General features: G+C 41.1%; 2 protein-coding genes across 3 annotated transcripts in view; both read left to right on the forward strand.

Moving 5' to 3' along the window:
* The first annotated feature begins 497 nt into the window (after nucleotides 1-497).
* Nucleotides 498-10,283, forward strand: slc25a1b (slc25a1 solute carrier family 25 member 1b). Its single transcript, XM_060038540.1, has 9 exons — nucleotides 498-1,153; nucleotides 4,130-4,237; nucleotides 6,217-6,316; nucleotides 6,819-6,957; nucleotides 7,464-7,548; nucleotides 7,884-7,988; nucleotides 8,226-8,341; nucleotides 8,550-8,623; nucleotides 9,026-10,283. Exons 1-9 carry the CDS (start codon nucleotides 1,042-1,044, stop codon nucleotides 9,138-9,140), a joined length of 954 nt encoding a protein of 317 aa, XP_059894523.1. The 5' UTR covers nucleotides 498-1,041; the 3' UTR covers nucleotides 9,141-10,283.
* A 636-nt stretch (nucleotides 10,284-10,919) lies between these two features.
* The window catches only part of pi4kaa (phosphatidylinositol 4-kinase, catalytic, alpha a), a 35,613-nt gene continuing 30,913 nt past the window's right edge, over nucleotides 10,920-15,619 (forward strand). For both annotated transcript variants that reach the window (XM_060038474.1, XM_060038475.1), the window contains exons 1-5: nucleotides 10,920-11,131; nucleotides 13,187-13,303; nucleotides 13,633-13,726; nucleotides 13,987-14,075; nucleotides 14,255-14,327. In XM_060038474.1, the coding sequence (XP_059894457.1) occupies nucleotides 11,033-11,131; nucleotides 13,187-13,303; nucleotides 13,633-13,726; nucleotides 13,987-14,075; nucleotides 14,255-14,327 (472 nt within the window). In that variant the 5' untranslated portion in view covers nucleotides 10,920-11,032. The remainder of the gene's footprint in view (nucleotides 11,132-13,186; nucleotides 13,304-13,632; nucleotides 13,727-13,986; nucleotides 14,076-14,254; nucleotides 14,328-15,619) is intronic.

Genomic DNA, 15,619 nt, shown 5'->3' on the forward strand with positions numbered 1-15,619 from the left:
TTACAAACACTATATAGCAGCAGCTAGTTAGATGTGGCTAACCAAGCAGTAAAGGGGCACTTATAGATCTCCTAAATGAAGGAGATAGAATACATGGGGCTACATCCGGGCAGCAACAAAAGGTGGTGGCGTTTTAGCCTCACTGTCCCACCCCTTGGCCTCCATTATCCACCCTCTCCCTCCCCCAATACAGCGACAGCAAGCTGGCATCAATGATCGTGTGCTATTGCAAGCAGGCGACGTTTGTTATTTGTGTTGTACTAGCACTTCCTTTTCTTTGTGTTTTTAATTATTATTTTGTTATAGTTCACATTAATTTCATTGTTTGGATTGGTTTTGTTACTTATCTCTTTTAAAATGCTAGTTCATTTTACTCCATTTATCATTGTCGGAGGATTCTTCTGCTCATTCTACATTCTTGTTTCCCCTTTTCGTGAGCATGAAGATACAGAGGGGGGCTAGATTACAGTAACAGGCCTAGGGGCGAACTGGTTGAAAAACCGGTTTATCAGATGAGACACGTTGGATTCAAACCCCCCTCGAGTCCCTCTTTATAACGTACTCACATGTTTTTAAATATAATAATAAATGTATAAAATATTTACATAATTTATAATAATAATATATTTGGGCCATTGTTATTACGTGACATATTAGTTTTTCCAAAATATCTTATAAAACCGAATTGCCTATTCATCAATTTCTAATATTGCATTCCGTTCCTCCTTAAATCTACGTGGTAAATATCGCGTGGAGGAAGGAAAAAACTCTGAAGCCCCGCCCAGAATACATCATCCACCCACACTAGTGGCCAACAACATCTGGGCGGGCGAGGGAAGTTTTACTGTCAAAAGTACACACTAGGCACGATCAACTTTTGCACAGTCCTAAGTCCAATGGTCCAAATTAAGTAGTACTTTATTATTTAACCGCACTGCACTTTCTGCACAATGCACCACCGTGCATGACTGCAGACCGAGCCCTGGCGCCACACAAGTCGATCCGATCCGATCAAATAAGTGAGGCTAGGCTAACGCAACCATGTCTGGAGGACCAGTGTTTGTGAACCCCTTCCATAGACCTCAGTGTCTGGCTGCTGCTGCTCCATCGGGGAAAGCCAAACTCACACACCCCGGCAAAGCAATCCTGGCAGGTAAGTGCATCTGAACTCGTTAATAGCGTGAACAGTAGGCTACACCCTCGTACTTGCCTCACAACAGTACTTGTTGTGGACACGTTGCAGTTTGGAAAACAAGGGTACTACATTGGTTGTTGAAACTGGTAAGACTAGGTGTTAAGAGTTAAACGAACTGAACGTACTTCGTCTGTCGATATCGGTTATCATTTCCATTGCATTGTAGATTTAATTATATTGAAAAAAGGGGCGTTTCTAAAGGAAATGCCTTTTTGTCCTAACGAGAAAGGTTGCATCGCAGTGACAGGACATATGGAGAACTGACCTGTCACACAGGTTATTCGGACACATAAGTAATTTTTCTCGTATCTTGAAACAATTAAAATGTCTCTTGGCATTTTAGTTCATACTAAGTTTTCCTTTTGCCTTTCAGAGTGCATCAACTTTTAACATAATAGCAATACCCCTGTTTTGCATGTCTTCTAGGCTTTTGCAGCATTCCCTAGACAACTTAATTTATCATTATGAATATGACTCCGGAGCTTCTTATCTGTCGAGTTGCATTCGTAACAATGACGAAGCACATTGATCCAGTCCCTTCTGCACAGTTACAACAAAACTGTCTGTCACAACTACATGCAGTAAACACTAACCTTCCTGCTCCCAGGTTCAATGGTTAATATGCCACAATTAGCACACAGGTGAATTCATTCAATAAAGAGAAATTATTCACTATTGTCTATATTCGAGGTGCTGTAGGCCTATTATTAGTAATATGTGTGTAGTGTACATATCTTGATATACTTTACAATGTGGTACGAGTATGGACAGAATATGGTGTAAAGGAGTCAAGGGCAGAACCTGGCCTGATTAAATGTGTTATGTCTTGATGGTGTCCACATAGCAATGACCTTATTCAACCAATGCAAGTATTATAGGCTTATGGCAGCCTTTCTATATCTGTAAAATGCAAAATGAACATATAAAAAGTACATTGAATGCAATGCATCGTAATAAACACTCACTAACCGATTGACTTTGACCAATTAGTCAAATGTAAAATCATTACAGAATAATTTACATTCAGATGACTATTGTGAAGGTCATATTCATACGTGTAGAAAATGTATTTGTTTTTGTATCACTGAGTCGTTATAAATTGCTAAACAAGCTTTCAGTCAATCTCGAGTCTAAAAGCTACCCAAGTCAAAACCTGTTGGTTTAGTCTACCGGTATGTTGGCCTTGATGTCCCCTATGCCTTTCCACACTGGTCATCCTGTGTGTGTGTGTGTGTGTGTGTGTGTGTGTGTGTGTGTGTGTGTGTGTGTGTGTGTGTGTGTGTGTGTGTGTGTGTGTGTGTGTGTGTGTGTGTGTGTGTGTGTGTGTGTGTGTGTGTGTGTGTGTGTGTGTGGAGGGGGGGGGGGGGGGGGGGGGGGGGGGGGGGAATGTACGGTTAGAAAAGGTACATTTCTGTATTTCACAGCTTACGCTTGTGTGTCTGTTTTTAGTTTCTATGCTGAAGGAGTTTGATGCGTTTTGATCCGGAAATTCATTTCTTCCTCTAACTGGGAATAAATGAAAGCAGATTGGAATGCACCACCCACTATTAACGGCACACGCTCTGCACACATTGCACCACCCACTATTAACGGCACACGCACTGCACACATTGCACCACCCACTATTAACGGCACACGCTCTGCACACATTGCACCACCCACTATTAACGGCACACGCTCTGCACACATTGCACGATCCGGTGTAGTGCAGGACGGCCCCGGTGATGCAATGCCATGCATGATGTCAGGGTGGTGGAGCGCATGCAGGCTTTTTGTTCAAGGTCTGATCTGGGACGGGGGGGGGGCTCATCAGGTGTTCTGAATGAGGTACAAGGTTGAGGCAATAATGTCACGCTCAAAATGCGTAGTGTTCAATGGTCAATGTCTGGTTCATCAAGACAAGAGATACCAACAACGTTTCTGCCCCCCGCATAAAAAAAAGAAGACAACTTAATAGTGTAAAGTAGTACATAGGATTTAAAAGTTAAACAAGGTGCATCAATTTGTGACTTGAATCATTTTGTAATCCTTGAAACTGGCAGCAAGTTGTGAACTCTATAGTTATGATACCATAAGATAATCATATGATTTATATTTATAAGATGCTCCCCTTATGTTTGGATCAGATATATTTATGGGAATATTGAGTATTGAGAGTTAATTACACTATTTGAATCCTACATCCTCTTTTGCCGAGATAAGTATTTCCCTTGTTGGACTCGACCAAGGGGGGAGTATCTTGTGGGCAGTCATGCTGTGATTAACTCAGCCAATCAGAGGCCTCGGTTGTATTTGCTGTTCAACTGCAGATGTGTGGCAATCTGTTTATTTAAGGTGGAAACTGGCTCGGAAGTATAAGGCAGTAGTCCTCTTTACTACTATGTATAAATATATTATTGTTGAACGTGGATGTATACGCAGATGTATTACTTTTTAGGAATCCAAAATATTGTTTATTGTGGTTTTCTATAGAACACATAGAAAGTCAGATAAAATCCAATTGCATTTTTATATGAGCTTGTTTCTACCAGAGAAGGAAACTACAAGGGTGTGAGAAAGGAATTTATTTGATAGATTTTTCTAGATAGTTTTGGCTCAATGTCTACAGGGGTTTGGTGCCGTTTTGCAAAGTAACCCTCATTCCTTTTGAGGCCTGAGTGAGGAGCATGACAAAATAAACAACATGAAACACAGAAGGGACTTTTCTGGCACCTGCTGTGGTTTTATGTGGTTCATTGGTTAATTATTTATTTCTTATTGCTTATGTTAATTTTTTTTTTTTTTTTTTTTTTTTTTTTCACAATGTCTTGTTTTTTAAAAAATGTATGATGACTATATGCTCTGTAAGGTGACCTTGGGTGTCTTGAAAGGCGCCTCTAAATGAAATGTATTATTATTATTATTATTATTGACTGATTGTGTGTTTTGTTCCAGGCGGTATCGCTGGTGGCATCGAGATCTGCATAACCTTCCCGACAGAGTATGTGAAAACACAACTCCAGCTGGACGAGAAGGCCAACCCGCCCAAGTATAGAGGCATCGGTAAGTCACTATGGTTACACATACCAGAGGGGTTCTTTAGGGTTAAAGGACCCCTAAATGAACCAGTGTGTTACTCTAGGGCTAAAGTACCCCTTTTTTAACCAGTCTGTTGCTCTAGGGTTAAAGGGCCCCTATATTAACCAGTGTATTACTCTAATTCCCCTTTTCCACCGGGGGGGGGGTAAGCTTCGGACCCAGCACACCTCAGCCCAGTAGTAAGGGTGCAGTATAGCCCAGCTAAGTTACGACTGCTGTTTCCACCGCCGGCAGTACGCTTATGGTAGGGCGGGGTTTAGGCCATATGGCGATAGCCGCGAGCTACGTAAACATCGTGACCTCATAGCAGTCCCACAAAGTGTAGCCTGCTAATAAAGCGAAAGAAAAAGAAGAACGCCCACAATGAACAAAGAGCAACAATGTAGGACGTCCAAGAAGGACGGCAAATTTTTGCGCATCATTTTCTTCAATAGAATAAGCTTTCGCCGTTGTCCAGAAATACCTCGCAGGTAATGTGTTTGTGAGTTACTATGCCCCTGTCGCGCGGATGTGCTATTCTGTCGACCAAATAACGGACGACGTGTGTAGCTCAAACTTGCCGGCACCCTTTCAGGCGTCTCGGTGCCCCAACAGAGGAGTACTGCGAGACGAGTACGGCTTAATACGGCTCAGTCCGGATCACGCCCATTTTGGTGGTGGAAACGCAACCCGCGCCGCACCTTTACAGACTGAACCGCCATTAGGTTGACGGACCCCTATATGAAGCAGTGTGTTACATAAAAAAAATTTAATAATGAAATCACACGTGGAAGAGTCCTGATGGTCAAATAGATAGATTAGTCCATCATTTGGTCCGGCCCACTAGTGGATGAGGAATGTTTGAGGACTCTAAACTACTATTTGACCTATATAATCCTCGGATATGACTTTACATTTTTCAGCCTTCTACACTGCAGCTTATTTTTGAGGCTGTTGTTGTTGATAATGCCCGATGCTAATGATTCCAACTGTGTTTCATCATGGTCAAGCTTCTTTCTCTGTGGGTGAACTGGTTAGTAACCGAATGAGACATTCACAAATGCCTTCTCACAGTATCCAAATAGCAGCTAGAATTCACAACCATTTCCTTGTGTGCCGTCTGCACGGCTTGCCGTATCAGTACCTGGTTTCATGTTTTAGCCGACCGAGTTACCAATAAATATATATTTTTTAAGAAGGACCTTGTGTCCAAATGTGATACTTTTGGGCCCATCAAACACTCAGTTGGTAGCGTATTAGATAGGATTTAAAGTATTTTATGGTAAGCCAGAATATACGGCATGTGTATGTGGTTAAAGGTTTAGCGTCTGAAGTGGAAAGCTGGTGTTAATCAAAGGCAAAGGTTTTCATTGTAGTGAAAAAGAGTGGGAATTTCCCTCTTAACTAATACATTGAAAACGAAGATATGAGAAATATTTAGTAAATCCAAGCGTGAGTGTACAGACATTCTCCTCATGAAAAGAGCCATTCTGTATTCAGTGTGGTTCCAACTGTGTGTCTTTGTTATCTGTATGAGGAAACACTTGTGGACTTTGGCATGGTGTCCATTTGCTTGGGTCTAGATCTATTTTGATTGGTTACGGCGTCAGGGACCATGACGTGCTTCACTGCCATCGCAAGATAGCGGGACCAGGGGTTTGACGGCCTTTACTTGGAATATCAATAATGATGGGCCCAAACTGAGAAAACATAAATGGAGTTCATATCAATTAGAGATCTTTTTTATTTTCTATTTTGGAATTAATTTGGAATTTTTAGTTTGGAATTCAATTTATGGCATATCCAAAGGTTTTGTCAATGGTGAGGCAGAAATGTGTTTGCAATGTTGAATTGAGTCCTTGATATTTACCTGAGAGATTACATTTTGGTTTCGATCCCACTCTGCTTCATCTATGCTGTTGAAATATTCCCTCTTCTTGACTCCAATCTGTCTCCCTCTGCAGGCGACTGTGTGGGGCAAACGGTCAAGGGCCATGGGGTGAGGGGTCTGTACCGAGGCCTGAGCTCGCTGCTCTATGGCTCCATCCCAAAAGCTGCTGTCAGGTACATCGAAAAAGACCACAACAACTTCACTAAACATGTCTTCACCCCCACACCTCCCATTAACACTTAGTTAGCGTCCTAACTTAGCATCACCTTTTTTTGTGATGTTGAATATAGAATACACTCTTTTTAGATGAACTATAGTAAGCAAGTAGGTTGGTAATACCTTATTTATACCCAAAGTGGAAATTCTGTTGCCTCAACAGCAGTTTCTAGTCCATATTGGTGTTTCTGAAATTATACTATTATGTACTAATTATATATATTAACAAGAATTATAGGATTAAAAACCGATTGACCTAGTGATTCTCATTCCTGTAGCTACTCTGCACTCTGTCCATGTGTTCATTTGTCGAACCGTAGTAGTTCATTATTTTTATAGTTCACTTTGATAATTCCCAGCCTCACTGAGTCACTTGTAAGTCACTTTTGATCAAAATCAAACGCTAAAGGAAAAGTCCTAAATGTGAACGTGCATTGGGTCGTGTTCCCCCCCCCCCAGGTTTGGAGTGTTTGAGCTCCTGAGCAATAAGATGCGTGATGAGAACGGGAAGCTGGACAGCATGCGGGGCCTGCTGTGTGGGCTGGGGGCCGGGGTGGCCGAGGCGGTGGTGGTCGTGTGTCCCATGGAGACTGTGAAGGTGGGTGCTCCTTTCTCATCTCACCAGAAATAACCTGCTGTTCCTCCATCTTGAAAACAATGAGGCGTTTTAGAGTTTAGAGGTTACTGATTTTTTCCGTCGTGATCCCGGAAGCTCCTTTTGAGGAGAATTAATGGACGGCTTCGTTTATGATCCTAGATGGGTGTTTGCTTCGCGTACAGGGTTGAAATATTGTATTATTGAATGATCGTTATTTGCCACCGCTGTGAACTATCGGTTTGTGGTCGAAGACTAAACAAAATAATCACTCAGACACTTTAAGATGTACAATTTCAGTTGTAGTGAGACCTATCACTTGAAATATGTAATCTAATTAGCCTATATAGAATGTGTGATGATGGTGTTTATAATCCCATCTGAGGCACTCTGAGTAGCAGATTTGGTGTCTGTATGATATTTCAGGGTCCATATCGTTTTGTATCAGTTATAATAAAACGAATGCAGTGTCTGAAGAATTTAATGATAACATTGTGGTCTGTCATCAGGTAAAATTCATCCATGACCAGTCGTCCGCCAACCCAAAGTACAGGGGCTTCTTCCACGGGGTCCGGGAGATCATCAGAGTTGATGGTAAGAATAAAACTCCTCAAAGTTGTCTGTTCATTCAAATGGTGTTCAAATCGTTTGTTGGCAATAGGCATGCATATTTCAATGGTTTCAGCTCACCTGACCCACAACAACTTCGAAGTTAAGTTAAGTTGAAATTGTTAAAAAAGCATTTAAGCAGAGGTTATTTGAACAGTAACTTATACGTATTATGTATTATATTATGTACTAACTTTATTAACTGTATTATAAACACAACTTTCTCTCTCTCTCTCTCTCTCCTCTCTCCTCTCTCCTCTCTCCTCTCTCCTCTCTCCTCTCTCCTCTCTCCTCTCTCTCCTCTCTCCCTCCCTCCCCAGGGCTGAAGGGGACATACCAGGGGCTGACAGCAACAGTGTTAAAGCAGGGCTCCAACCAGGCCATCCGCTTCTATGTGATGACCTCCATGAGGAACTGGTACAAAGGTAGATACAGTGTGTGTGTGTGTGGGCATTGTTCGTCTATGTATGTATAGTCTGTCTTTAGTTTTTCACCTGTTCTTTGAAAACTGTAAACACCAATGTTTTTTTGGGATAAATAAAGTGTTAACTTATCTTCTCCTTTATTGTGTATTTGTCTTTTTGTTTGTACGCGTGCTTGTGTTTTTTAATGTTTGCCAGCCGGCGCATTAAAGACGAGTTTGTTTATTTTGATTTAAAAAGGGGACGACCCCAACAAGGCCATCAACCCTCTCATAACTGGAACATTTGGAGCCATCGCCGGCGCGGTCAGTGTGTTCGGAAACACTCCGCTGGACGTCATTAAGACCAGGATGCAGGTAGGAGCGTGGGTTAATTCCACTGGCTGTCATCTGACCCACACACACACACACACACACACACACACACACACACACACACTTATTTCTCCTTCAGGATGAATGAAGGATCTATCTGTCCGATATTACATATACTGTATATTACATACACTGTATGTGAACATAAAGAACATGGTAGGCTGTTGCTTAGTATTTCTTGATGTTGCAGGGCCTGGAAGCTCACAAGTACAAGAGCACGATGGACTGTGCCGTCAAAATCATGAAGCATGAAGGACCCAAGGCGTAAGTTGTCTCTGTTTTCTTATTAGATGGTTACAGTAAGGTGCATTGTGTAGATATTAAGGGTTTTCAAAGGACTACACAATTACAGTTGTAGTTTTCTCTGGTAGTACAGAGACAGATACAAATAATCATAATTCATATCAGGTCGGTAAGGCTAGCTATAGGAATTGGAATTCCAATAGGAATTGGAATTAAAGATATGGAAAAAAAAAACGAAAATAAGAATATGCCAAATATACAAAAAAAATATTATACACACTAAGGGTAGAATATAAACCAAAAAAGTACACGTAAACATCTAGACAGTTGAGGTATTACAATAAATATTTATTGTACATAAGACACATACATTATGCCAAAACTCGAAGGTAGTGACACTTTCCTGCCACTGGTTCCCCACAGGTTCTACAAAGGTACCGTTCCTCGCCTGGGCCGCGTGTGTATGGACGTTGCCATTGTCTTCATCATCTATGAGGAAGTCGTGAAGGCTCTAAACAAGGTCTGGATCACGGACTGAACCCTCCCAACTAACTTCCCAGGAGATAGACCCGGCATGAGGGGAAGGAGAGACGAGATTAGGCCTTATATAGCACCTCAACCAGGCCTTGGAGACGATACTCCCCTTTGGGTTTTACTATCTACCTCTGTGAGATCCATGCATTGATGAATGATGTCTTTGTCATAGATATTAAAGAAAAAACAGCTCTAATAATATTAATATTAATAATAAGGATTTTTGAATATTACATATATATCTCAAATTCCAAAAGGAGTTTTTTTAAGAGCTCAGGGAAAAGTGTGAAGCAGTTATTTAGCTAAATGCTTGATCTTGGGGGTTGGAAACACAGTTCTAATGGGGCTTTAGAAAGTTTATTTCTAGTTATGTTCTTTCATGTACTTAAAAAATAACACAACTAAATATTGTTTGAAAATTAGATTGTCACCAAAAGCCCATCATTTTTAAGAGATTTAGATACAAATGTTTTTTTGGTTCCTGTTTGTGTCAAAAGTATTTGAGACTTACTTTTCTTTTAATAGTTGCAACACTGGTGCGTCAAGTCATATGTTTTTTACAGAGGTGAAAACATATGGAGATAGATATAATTTAATCCTATTTGATTGATGAATGAAAATGAACATCTACATGCCTTGCCTTAACTAATTGCTGTCACCGTCATGACAATAGTCATTGTTAACACATGTAATTATCACTGATTGTACCCTGTCATGAAATGTATGTTTTTATTGCCTTGGTACCATTTAGAGAAGTATACAATTTCACTGTAATATAGTAGGGAAGGGGAATAACTGTTGATTGTTGAATGTTTAGAGTCATGCTTTGAACAAGTGCCTGTGTAAGACATGAAGGGGTAATAATGAAAATGTGTAATTATTAATAAATTAATTGTTAGAAATTCTCAGATTTTTCTAATTAATGAAATAATGTTACATGCAGTGCAGATGTAGAGGCTATCCAGCACCTTCATTGTATCCGTTAAGTTATGTTTGTTTTGGTTTGTCAAATCGGATTCGACCTGATTTGAACAGATTTTCTTGTAAACATTTGTATTTATGACATGAATGCAATGTTGTGACATGAATGTGTCTGCATTTCCAGACCATCTACAGCATAAGAGGATGATTAAAATACCTGTCAGAATACCGGTCTCCTTTATGATCAGGGAAATGAACTCAAAATATATTTTATATATGTTTAAGAAGTATTTGAATCGTCCAAGGATAATTATCTTATGTATTTGTATGTACTATTTGAATTTTATTTGTAGGGATTCAAAAATAACATTACTTTGCTTTGATTGACATTTAACAGGTAACCAATATATTATATATTGATGAAATGATAACTTATTTCCTGAAAATAATGCAGACCGGTGTGTTTGGAGTAATATTCAAAATCAGTTTTTGCCGCAACCCTATACTGTTCTTTATTGAAAAACAGTGTAGAGATTAACATTTAACATAAAAAAAAAAACTTTTCACCTGTAAATACACAAATAAACAACTGGTACTGATGCAACCTTGGACTTTCTGAGCCTTTATATATATTTTTGTTAATCGACCTGTTTAAATCTCTGAAGTTACACCGTTCAATGAAGATTATACCTCCCATTTGACCTTTATATAAATTTGTAAACGGTGCAACACCAATTTAATATTTATTATCAATAAACATTCTGTTTATTTATCATAAACTCACTTTTACAATATCATTCCTTCGAAATAATGATTATGTTATAAACCCCAGAGCAGACAGTTGGAACACTATCGCTCCCGCTGTGCTGTGCTCTGTCTGAACCCGTCCGCTTGCCGTAGTCTGCTTGTCCTCTTGAGGGCAAGGGAATAAAAATGCTTATGTTGGTTTAGCTATCGTAGCAAGTATTTAAAAAAATGTCTTCGAATGGATCCGGGACGAGGGGATTTTACTTCAACACGGTGCTGTCTCTGGCCCGGTCCCTGGCAGCCCACCGACATGCACCGATAGAAAAGGTAACCTAACGGTGAAGTTCTTCAAGGAGGCCCGATGTTAACCCGCTTAGCTACCTGACACAGTCTGCAGGGGGTCGCTATTGACATGTTGACGCTTGAGATGACATATTCTGTGACATTTAACATTCTTCATTTGATCACGTTTTGTACGAACTTGGAATGGGCTTTAGCCTTTGTTAAACCATGCAATATACTAGTTAAAGCCACCTATTCCGCAGACACTTCAGTATTCTTGTTGTCAAAATGTTTCCATGCCCCATGGACTTTAAATGACCCTTAAAATGAATGAGTGCTGACTGAATCTATCGTAATGGAATAACGGTAATTGCTATTCAAATTATAACGGGACTTTTCATTGAACTGACATAAAACAACTCAACAACTAGCAACGTATCACCTTATTTTTACAGAACGGAAAAGTGTTTTTTACATGAAATATAATCTATGAACGTATTATGTTTAGTCTAATATAGTGTAGAAATCCGCCGGATAGAGGAAATATCCCCCATGATATTGGCTGATCCGTTGCTTTGGGATATGAGTCACGTCACGTGACCTCTCTCCTAAAGGACAACCTCAGTGTTTATTGTAAATTCTGTTATGGCACAATATTCCCACTTCTGTATTTATCGTGGCTGGTAAGCATAAATGATAGAAGACAATAAACAAACAAAGCACTCATGGTTAAAACAAAGTATTTAATCAGCTAGGTAGGCAGGACGGACAGATATTTTTTGTCATACTTTACACAGGCACGGTCACTGTTACTGGTCATTGTATAATCAATCTTAATCGCCAAATTTTATTTTCCCAGTTTAGTTGCACATAAAACTACTTTGACGGCAGCCTTTCCATCAGCTTAAAGCTCTATAGTAGAACTGGGCACCTCTCAGGAGGTGGCACCCACGAGAGCTGCACTCATCACTTCTCTGTCATTATATGGTTAGCCTAATGACACCCAACTGTACCAAAATAACTTCAATTATCTGCATTGTTATGGCTGTCCCATTTGACGGCGAGTGTGCCGCTGTGTGTCCATCTGAGAAGGGGAACCTTCCATAGCGACGCAGAACAACAACACTTCTAGGTTCCATCATTTCTATAAATGGATTCTGAGAACAACATTATGCAGTTACTGCTTCACTGTCTGGTTGGGCTGTGATGGGCGTTTTTCCATATCACGTATTATAGATCAGTGTATGCAGAGTTTGGGTCACACATAGGTGTCAAATATTCATGCAGTATGTGGTGAATGTGATTCCGTCTTATGTTGACGTCTTGTTGAAAGGGAAGGCCATTGACCAAAAAGGCCATTAGCGACTTTGAACTAAAGTCAGTACAGGAAAGCAACACAACCAAAACATGAAGCAGCACAGAGCAAAAGTAAACATACATAACAAAGATCAATGTAATAGACTGTAGAAAAACACAGTAATTCTAGTTTGACACGTCTGCTCATTGTTATCATGATGTTTGTATGGTAAAATACTTGTGATGCTTTTGGGGGGTCATTCAATGTGATTAAAAAAACAAAGTTAAAATCTGGTAAGGGGGAGTATGAGAATGCATAGGAGGACAAAGGCCCCCGCAGAATTGGACCATTTCAACAGGGTGGGTAGAAGAGTCTTCCAGCTCTTAGCCTAATTGCGCCATTGCAGATAAAAAAAAAGTATGGTTTATGCAGTGCACTTAATTTAATGAACATGCTAGCCTTGGGTTCTACACTTCAACTTCTTTGCTTTGTTTGGCCAACCTAAAAACAAAATACTGAAAGAAAAGCCTGAGGAGGAATGCAATGTACTGTCTATTAGAAACATAAAGTGACAAACGCCGAATTCTGTAAGGGTGAGGGATGCAACCAGACACTGATGACATTTGATATGTCGGACACAACGCCTGCGTTTCTTTTCCTGAACCGCACTCATCATTAAAAATGCCTTGTTAACACCTGCCCAGCGATTGCCCTGGGTCTGCTGTGGTCTACTCCACTGTTAGCCTAGCTGAGCTGCCGCCCACTGTGACCTTGAACTAGTGGTGTCCGTTGCTCTGCTCCAGGTCCAGAAGCTACACTGCATGTGTCCGGTGGACTTCCGTGGAGTTTTCCAGCTGGATGAGCGTAGGAGAGATGCTGTCATCGCTTTGGGCATCTTCCTGGTGGAGTCCAACCTGCAGGTACCGGGGGTTCATAACACGTTACACATGTTAAGATGCACATGTTAACATCTTGAGATGACACGGTGATGCACTAATAGACAACGTCTTTCCGAGCTTTCATTTACTCTCTTATTTAGCTCTTATCGTTTTTATCATTTATCTTCCGTCACTTCATTTTTATCACAGCACTTGAATTAGTTTGCATTCAAATCAGATATTGTATGCTTTTATGGTTCTCAGCCTCACTCTTTATGGCGTTGGATGAACGGCTCTTCTGATAGTGATTTGAAGTGTGACTCTGTGCGGTGGATCACATGTTGGTGTGTCGTATACTTGTGGTGTTTCAGCACAAAGACGCCATCGTCCCCTACCTCCTCGGCCTGCTCAAGGGACTCACGAGGGTTCAATGGATCGAGGAGAGCTCCGAGCGCAAAGGAAGGGGTAAAGATGTAGACTCTTTCTACTTTCATAGGTTTTGGAGCTTGGGTGTTCGTCTCCCGACCGCAGGGTTCTCAGTTTGATCCCCAATGTCCACAACCCACCTGTAGGCATAGTGAGCAAGATAACCTAAACCCGCCTGCTCCTTAATGCCATTGAATGAGCTGCAAGTTACTTTGGATGAATGGCTAAATAGTCATTTCTATGCACTACAGAGTCATGATAGCGTAATAATCTGTATTTCTGTGTATGTTTTGAAACAGATACTCTCCCTGTAGCGGAGAACTTCAGCTTCTTTCTAGTGACGCTTCTGTCAGACGTCGCCCAGCGGGATGAAACACTACGAGGACAGGTGTGTGTGTGTGTGTGGGTGTGTGTGTGTGTGTGTGTGTGTGTGTGTCTGTCTGTGACTGTCTGTGTGAGTGTGAGTGTGAGTGTGAGTGTGTGTGTGTGTGTGTGTGTGTGTGTGTGTGTGTGTGTGTGTGTGAGTGTGTGTGTTATTGAGCTGGTTTCTGTGTTCCTTCATGTCAGATCCTGGAGACGGTGATGGACATAATGCAGGTGCTGCAGGATACCTGCAGAGACCCAGAGCACCATGACAAAGGTGCAAACAGTGCATGGTTCCTTTGTCTCTCTCTTTCTAGATTTCGATCCATCCCCCTCTTTCTCTCTCCTTTCTTTTATCTCCCGCTTTTCCTCCCCCAGTCTTCTCTCTTTTTGCACTTCTTGCTCCTTTTCTCTTCTCTGGCTTTCTCTCCCTCCTAGCTCCTTCCTCTCTCCCCTATCCAGGGATGCCATGGGACTGGAAAGTAGTGGAAAATGCTTAGATGAAAATAACAATAATCAAGACCTTGAAAGTGCTTGGACCAATAAAGAGGTCCTTAATAGTGCTTGGAATTAGCCTAGCGTAATCTCTGAGTTTGAGCTTCTTGTGATTCGTCATCTCCAACACACCTATGATACAATCTTATACATATGGAGTGCTGGGCCAAGCTTGATACTCTCTCTTCCTCTCTACAGTATATCTCTTGGAATAGGTTAGAAGCATACAGCGATGTGCTGATCGCTGCTCTGTGTCATTGGCTGAGCTCTCTCTCGTAGGCGTTCTTAGGTCAAATATGTGGCTGGTCGCCTAGGTAACCCGCATTGTTTAGCGGGTTACCTATCCCCCCCCCCCCCCCCCCTCTGGTTTGGGATGGGTGTGACACACTCAGCCAACCAGCAATCAGGAGAGAATAATGAATGAATGTGGGTGCTCACTGTTGCGATACTAAGTGATGTAATGTATTTCAGATGCTGCGGCCGAAACATTTTGTTTTCATCTGTAATCTTTATTGCTCACGACATCTTCTGAACCACCAGCCGGAGCAGAGAGGAGTTTATGATAATAATAAATCATTACTTCCTGCGTGTATACGTGTACATACGTGTTCCATCACAGTAACTGAGCGGAAGCTAAGGCCCTGTCCACACATAACCGATTTTTGGGTCAAAACACATAAGTCTTGTGCGTTTCAGCCGACGAATCCGGCACTTTTCTGAAACTAGGTCCCAGGGTGGATAAATTAAAAACAGACCAATCTGTTCTCATGTTAGGATTCATGTGGACGCCTGAAACACATACCATGACGTCATCGCCCGCCCACCTGCTGGGCGACGTCAGAGTTGCGTTGAATTATTATTATTATTATTTTTTTTTATTATTTTTGTTGCTTTAAATACAGCCCCTTGGTAAATTAAATTAGTAACTGTACATTAAAAAGTATTTCTGCTCAATCTGAAAGGTTTATCAACTGCTATCTCCTCCTCGACTGAATGTTTGTGTACAGCTCGTAGCCTTGATGCGCTCCACTTTTTTCTGTGGAGAACCAGCGCCTGGAATATGTAGCACAGCGT

The sequence above is a fragment of the Gadus macrocephalus genome, chromosome 19 (assembly GCF_031168955.1).
Source record: "Gadus macrocephalus chromosome 19, ASM3116895v1".
Taxonomy (NCBI): Eukaryota; Metazoa; Chordata; class Actinopteri; order Gadiformes; family Gadidae; genus Gadus; species Gadus macrocephalus.